Below are 7,926 nucleotides of genomic sequence, written 5' to 3'. Positions count from 1 at the left end.
TGATCTTCACAAATCATCAAAACTGGCAAGACTGTGTTGAGTCTTGACATAAAAGTCGTAAGTGGCTGGTGCCAATATCCCAACAGTGGGGGAAAATGCGGGCGTATAGTAAGCATAAAGTTATGTTTTGAGCCATGCGGGTGTATAATAAGCATAAAGTTATGTTTTGAGCCATGAGCATCGTCGACTCAAAATCAAAAACTTTCCTTTTATGTGACTGCCATCTGTTAATCAACCTTTTACAGTTTCTCTGCAAATGATTACAGGAATGCATAAAGTCAACAGGCCACTCAGGTTAAGTGGTCTTAATGGGTTACATTATTGCATGATAATTTTCATTAGGTCACCTGTACCTCTTTCTCGTAGGAAAAATCTAAGGGAAGAGAGACCAGTATGCCCAAGTCAAACCAGAGTATTAGTTTAAAGAGACCAAATCCAGAGTTCCAACACAAGATTCAAAGAAAATACAAGTTTCTTTTTAAATACAATATTAGTCAGTATATGCCTAAAGTCTGTCATGGTAGAATCGAATATTGTTTGGAAAACGAAGCAAAACAAACCTCTTAGGCATGCATTATAATTTATGTGAACTTTTCAATGTTAAAAGTAGCCTTGACCTAATTTAGCAATACAAAGAACCACAGAAGCCAAAGAATTTTCAGCGTATAAGGTCATATAATTGCAATATTTACATCATAGTACATCTACAGAATGGTACCTGTCCTACTGGTCTGCCAGAAAAGGACTCAATCAGGTTTAAAACTTAAGGGAAAAAGACTACAAGGCCTTCTCATGTCCACGCAATGTATAAAGCCATAATACAATGGTTATTGGCTCTGAATCTCATGCATAAATGCAGTTATGGCTTCCTCATATGTGCCAAAGACACAGACACGTTACAAAACAATGCTCATCTGCTCCACCCAAAACCATTCAAATCAAGCCCTCTATCCTTGGAGGACACTGTGGTATCACCGTTGGAATTCAAGTCCAAATCCTGTGTCATTTTAGAGAATTTGTTATACCCCTTGGAACGTGTTTTATCTTGATTCGTATAAACTTTGGAAGTCTCATACATTTGACTATTTTCTTGCAGAGATAAAGCACTAGAAAAGGCCAATGTTCTTGTTATGGGTGGATCAACAAGCACTCCATTCATTTCACACTCTTTTCCTTTTTTGTCAGATAAACGGTTGCCATTTTCTTCTGCTTGTACTATGTCACTATTAGCCCTCTCATGATGATGAAATACAATTGACGAATCCTTGGTCCTAGAGGAAGGTGAAGAAAGATTTTCTTCTCCTGTCAGTTCTTGCAGCCTGATGTCTTCTCTGATTTCATCCTGCCAAAACTGCACTTTGTTATCATAAGCAGACCTTGGGCGCTTTCTACCACCAGCCTGCAAATTCTCTGTAGGACTCTTCTCAGAACTCTCATTTGAAGTGAGGCAGCTATATGCAGAACAGTCTGCGGCCTGGGATTGCTGATGGGCAATCTGAGATTCTGGAAATAGACCAGGGATTTCAGGCATCGTGGAGAAGGTCAAAGCAGAAAACGTAGAATTAAAACATTCATTTTTCACTTTTGAGGCCAATTCAGAAAGTTCTGCACGAGTAGCTTCCAATCCAATTGACCCCACGTTGTAACCTGCAAGAGTTTCCCTTGCTTTTTCTAGAATTGACTGCAAGTACTTTCCCTGTGCTTCTATACGAAGTTGCAAGTGTCTTTGAACCTGCTAAAAACAAAGGCACAAAATCAATGCGACTTTTTCAAGTTCAGACTTCACTACAGCATAGTAGAGTCACGTACAAAAAATGGATGCTAGAAAAGGGAAATACAGCCCTTACCTCCAGCTGTTCGTGCAATCTTCTCTGTACCTCCATTTGCATCCTCAGAGCCTCTGTGATTTGTAAGGTGCTGAGATATAAGAGTAGAATGTTAGCTAGATCTTCCTTCTCCAATTCTATCAATAATCTTAAAAAGAAAACATCATTTGGAGAGGATTAAATGGCCTAGAGACCTTAGACCAGAAGCACATACTCTCCTAACAGCAGTCTCCCAAGTCCTAACAAAATTAATAGCCTTCCTTTTAACAAAAATCACCCAGTTTTTGGTTGGAGAAGGATCAATTAAAACTTGTGGAACACATCGATCTGGGAATTCTCGGGTAGAATTCATAAAGGTATGCACTGAGAATAGATGCTGGGCAAGTTGTGGTAAACTCCCACCAGCCTACGGCTAGACCATAGCCCAACCAACAAAAGAATTGAAAGCATAAACCCAAAGATATGAGCAGATTCAAAAAATAACAGACTTTGAATAGCATATCTATCCAGATTGGATGGAAAGCCAATCATAAGAAAATGACTGAAAATAGAGCAAATAAATTATGTTGTATGTAAACAGATGCAAATGAAAAGATGATAGCAGTGCTTACTCTGTCATATTTGCTGGGATGATGCTAGGAACAGAATTGCATGCAACTTGAACCTCAGGAACCCTGCAAGCTGTTGACCCATATCCTGCAACAGGTCCTCCATGAGACAATCCTGAAATACAAACATAAAAACAAAAACCAAAAAATTAAAGACCCGTCATTGAATACTTCCAATGAAGGCAAACCCCTAAAAGATTCTACCGGTGCTTTGCCAACCCTATAAACAACAATGGGCTATGAAAACAACAGAAACCCAAATGCAAGCAACAAGAATGTGTCTCACCATCTCGGCTAGTGTCCACATTAACTTCCTTGTGAGGCTGCTTGCCAAGCCTGTATTTCTGACCCCCAAAAAAAGAACAACCACGTTTCAGTCATACAAAAGGCCTCAATGCAAAATGTAATATTTGATAAATGAGAAACTTAGGTTCAATCCCAAGAATCCATACACATAAATGCAGATACCTGAAGATGGCTCTTTAGGTGATAAAGAGTAAGGCCTTCGACACCCATGCGGGTCCTCACAGCCTTGGGCGTCGCCTCTGCAACAAGAACAAAAACGTAAACAAAACAAAAATATTAGAAATTCAACTCCTCCTGTATCACATACATGCTGAGTGAATTCAAATCAATGAACCCTTCAAGAAGTAAATTGTCAGTATCTTTCAGCAATTTTTAGTATTCAATGACTGTAGAATGAAGTAGAGAAGGTCAATCTACTTACTATCTGGACCTCCAAGCTTAGTCACAGCGTCTACGAATCTCTCATGAAGTTCTGCAGTCCACCTCAATCGAGGCTTTGGGTCTGTTGACAGAACTAGACCTGTTTCAGTTGGAACATTGATTTCCTGTAACATAACAGGCCTCTCTGAGTGAGATTCCATGGTGGGCTTCTTCACCTGATACATTTTCTCTGTCTGGGGAATTAATTTTGATGTGGGATTTCGGTTCTCAGGTTGGGAATTAAAATTGGGAACAAAACTATTCATGCTTCAGAACTCATCAATCAGAGCAAATATCCTCGGGGACTTGCTTGCTCAAAGACATATTGTACACAGGACATGGACATATATAGCGCTGAATCAAATCAAGCATGAATCGGGTATTGTTTACTTTTGCGAAAGTCTTTGTTAACTGCTTAAAACCCCTTTGTTAGGCCAATTGGGGAGGTATTTTAACAGAACCTTGACCAGCCTGAAAAGGGGCCGCTGGAACTCAATCAACTTTGGAGATTGGATGAGGTCATGGCTTCTTTTGGGTGTCTCTGTTTCAGACCCCACGATAAAGAAGAAGCTCCTGCTATTGGACCGCTGTTTGAGCTGCAGTCAATGGGCTTCTAAAGTTAGCCCAAATCAGGGGCAGTTTCTATTGAGCAGACCCGAATCAAACCGAGCATTAAAAGAGGGATTGCAGGGAATAATATGATAAAAGGAGATGTTACAAGGAATGCAGTACAAAGAGGAGGAATAATATGATAAAAGTAGATGTTACAAGGAATTCAGTACAAAGAGTAGGACACGATATACAAATTGTGCTTCCCAATATATTCTCTTGGAGTATGAAGTAGCAAAGGTAAAGAAGAAAGAAGATTCTTTGTGTGGTGGAGAAATAATAGGTGTGGCAGAAAGATGCATCAGCAGCAAAGGTATAACCTTGAAAAAGTTACAAGAAAATATATGGGCTGAAGGTCTTGGAAATGTATAAGTTCAACAAAATGGATAGGCATGTGCTTCGCTTTTGGTTCTCTCTCTACCTTAGATTCACATAAATTTCGGTTTGATATTCATTACATCTTCACAATCTCAAGTCAGATAAGCTTAGGCATATTGTTGCTAAGCTATGGTGGCAACTTAGCATTAAAAGATGTTGCAGTCATTGAAGTCTCTGCATCCTTCTTTATTATCATTTTAATATTATGTTGATAAAGAGATATAATTTATATGCAAAAATAATAAATAGCGCTATAAAAATTATGTATTGGGCTTTTATTTTTTTTTTTTATTTTTATAAAGAGATAATAGATTATTGGAAAAATATGTTGGAAGGGGTTTTTAATAATGTGGTAATATTGTAATTTCAATATATACATTTTGATATGGCCAAAAATAAATAAAAGTAAACTAATAATATTGATAATTATAATTAATAATTATAATTTTAACTATAAAATTATAAAGTTAAATTAAATTATAAAATATTATAGTTTAGAAATTCATGGCATTTGTCCATGGTATTTATTGTTATGAAGTCTATTTAAAGGTTTGAGAGGGATATCCCTCTCCGTGTTTTAGTAGATTTGAATTTAAGATGAATCTAGGCCCCTGTAAAATTCATAAACAAATTATATTTTTAATTTAATATAAGAAGCATATTATCACATACACATATGTTTATATTATTATAATCATGTATCAATTTTATCAAAAATATGATATTGTAAACTACTACTATTATTAATAATAATAATAGACACATTTATAACAAGTCATTTAAAATGGAGAAGAGAATGAAGCAGTGGCTATGCTCTTTGTACAATTAGGGTTTCCTAGTTGTCATTCCCTTGCTTTAGGGTTTTTTGTCACACTTGCAAATCAGTGAGTTTCATTTCATACGAGGAGTCATCATTTTTCCTTAGGAGAAGTCATCAAATTGTAGTTCGTCACTACAAATCTTAGGGTTTCCTATCACAAATCATAACCCTTCGTGCATATTTGAGGGTTTTCTTCACACGTTCATAATGACTGTCCTTGCTTTTGGGGGATATTTGATCTCTAAAACTAGTGTATGTGTCAGATGATCATATGTCATTCCCAAGCTGGACGTTAGTCCTTTTGTGGCACCTTAGAATATTGGTATATTGACGTTGAGGAATTATATGTAAATTTATAGGCTTTGGCCCAATCCTAACACTATCTTTGAATGAATTGCTAAGAATTAGGGTGGTCGTGACTTGTTGCAATGTTTTATTGTAGTAAAGTTTCTTTATTATTATTTTTTAAAGAAAAGAAGCTACAGATCTAATCTTCTAATCGCGTCCTTACTTTGTGGGCCCTAATGGAATGTTTCTATCCTATCGGACCCTTGATTTCAATCTATACATGGAAATCTCTTTAGCTTTGTTTAGGTTAGACTCCTGCATCTACCCATTTTCTTCTTGAGTGAGGATGTCTTTAAAGTAGTTAGAAACAAGTTGGGTCGTTGTATAACCCATGCAGAGGCGAAATGAAATATTCTCACTAGTGCTATAATATGTATGGAAATAGGTTTTGATAAGGGATTGCCTAAGGTGGTCCAACTTGAATTGGAGGCTTGGAGCCATGTTCAACTCTTGATTATGAGCGTGTTACTTTAAATGTAACACTAACTATGATTATGGGCACTTTTTAAAAACATGTCCAATCATTAAAGATTCTTTGTCGCTTTCTAAGTCGAATCCAACTCATCAAAATAAAGACCAACAATTGTTTAAGCAAATTTCAAGAAAGAGAGAGAATTAGGCTCCAAAAGGGTCTTAGCCTATCTTTAGGCCTCAACCTCCCTCTAAGCCCAAATCTTGCTCTAATAACATATTTGAGGCTTTCCAATCTCAAGAGGAAGTAGAAGAGGTTCAAGATCTTAATCATTTCTTAAGATAATGTTGGTCACACAAACCTAATCATAATAAGCATCGAGAGATTTTTGATATCGAGCTTTCGAAATAATCTCATCATAATTATTATGATTTTTTAAGTTAAGAGTTATTTTAGCAAAATGAATTAATGCAGATCTCATGGGAAGACCAAGGTTTTATATCTTACTTCATGTATGGGTTTAAGTTAGTGTACTATAGAGAAGCACATGAAATCTCTGATAGAGTTTTAATGATAATTAGCATATCATATTGAGTTTCTTTTAGATATAAATCTAGGTTGAAGTCACCTTTTTGGTCTTGGTGTATGACTTTAAACCATTTATAGTTAATTAAGAGCTCATCTTCTTTGGATGTAAGGAAATAAGTTAACAAACCAAGAACTAGAGACATCTAGCAAAAGTGAAAGTCTACCTCTTTACTGACTCTACTAAATTATAATAAATAATAGTATTGTTTACACACAATAATATAGTTGTCACTCAATTATTGAGATAGAAGTGAAATTTGTACCTGTGAAAATTGCTTTGACTTTAAAAAGCTCCAGACATACCTAATATAAGATTTAGGTTTTCTTTAAAGTACATAAATATATATTAAAATTTTTATATCATTAAACTTCATTATATTTTCATTTCATTAAAAAAAGTGATTTCAAAAGTGTTTTAAATTATTAACAGAACTATGAGTTAATAAATAATTTTATTTTTAGTATTTATTTTTCCTAAAAATAAATTTTGGACTTTATATTTTTTTTTTAAATTTCAAATAATTTTAATAATTTTAAAATAATCAAAATACTTAATAAACCAATATTTTATAATCAAAGTTTTAATTATAGCAATAAAATTATATTTTTAAACAACAATTCCCAATTATTACCTTAACAAAATAATAAAGCAATAAAAAATTCATAAAATAAGAAAATAAAAAACCTTTATATTTGACAGCACATAATGAGGATCCAAAAACTACCCAACGTACATTGAAAAAGATAAAGTTCCACTTCCCTCAAAAGCAACGCATAGGGGAGAAGAAGAGAATCGATAATGCAAAAGAACTTCCTATACGAATATTCTTATGTGTGTCGACTCTTTCAGTATGCAGGAAAAAACAAAGATGTGAACCAAACTTTTGAAAAAACAAAACAATGAAGAATAATGAGGGAATAATTGAAAATATATTCTTTGTATATTTATCTTTTGAAAGGAAAAGGGATATGATGAAGATTCTGGTGGCCTTGTTTTTTCTCATCTGTCTAACAAACAAGTCCACATACACATAATGTGGGCATCTCATGATTTTGTTCCATCCTCGTGAAGAATCTCTCTTTCACTTTGTGGAATATGTTCAATGGTTGGTCTAATGCAATCAGATGCACTCAAATTCAATAATTATAACTCTTGAGGGATAAAGTTGACTTGGACAAGCTTTCACTGACAATTGACTTCTCATGTTATGGGTCCTTTGCTAGACATTTTGGATAAATGTTTTTGTTAATGATTTATAGCTATAAGTAAAATGTAATATATTTGATTTTTATTTGGTAGTTACATTTTTATGTATACAAAAGTTGGGAATAAATACAAGTATTTTGTTTGACATTTTGATATGATATTTTAGTAATAGACTTTTATTTAGAAATAAGGAATTATAAGTTTTGTTTTTACTTGTGAGCGTGTTTTTGTGTATGGAAAAAATCTAAATAAATATTATTAATGTGGGTATTTTATAAGTATCTTATTTTAATATTAGAATTAGGGATTTATATTTATGAGTAAAAAAATTATAAGTTTAAATTTTAATTAGAAAATATTTTTGTGATATTTATTGAGAGTTAAGGCCTAATGCATTTGAAATT

The 7,926-nt window shown here is 34.2% G+C and overlaps 1 protein-coding gene across 2 annotated transcripts; it reads right to left on the bottom strand.

Annotated features, from left to right (window-relative positions):
- Positions 1–703: 703 nt before the first annotated feature.
- Positions 704–3,925, bottom strand: LOC149197040 (myb family transcription factor PHL8-like). Of its 2 annotated transcripts, none has more exons than XM_089405734.1 (6): positions 3,162–3,925; positions 2,903–2,979; positions 2,721–2,778; positions 2,438–2,549; positions 1,848–1,917; positions 704–1,735 (listed from the first exon to the last, which is right to left on the bottom strand). In XM_089405734.1, exons 1-6 carry the CDS (start codon positions 3,424–3,426, stop codon positions 911–913), a joined length of 1,407 nt encoding a protein of 468 aa, XP_089261860.1. In that variant the 5' UTR covers positions 3,427–3,925; the 3' UTR covers positions 704–910. The 2 variants fall into 2 exon arrangements, with proteins under 2 accessions (XP_089261860.1, XP_089261861.1); XM_089405735.1 differs by having other exon boundaries at positions 704–1,732; positions 3,162–3,905.
- Positions 3,926–7,926: the final 4,001 nt, after the last annotated feature.

This window comes from Pinus tabuliformis, chromosome 2_2 (genome assembly GCF_031772625.1).
Source record: "Pinus tabuliformis cultivar Carrire ecotype Pingquan chromosome 2_2, CPIR1, whole genome shotgun sequence".
In the NCBI taxonomy this organism is placed as follows: Eukaryota; Viridiplantae; Streptophyta; class Pinopsida; order Pinales; family Pinaceae; genus Pinus; species Pinus tabuliformis.
This window is presented reverse-complemented; position numbering and strand designations above follow the sequence as displayed.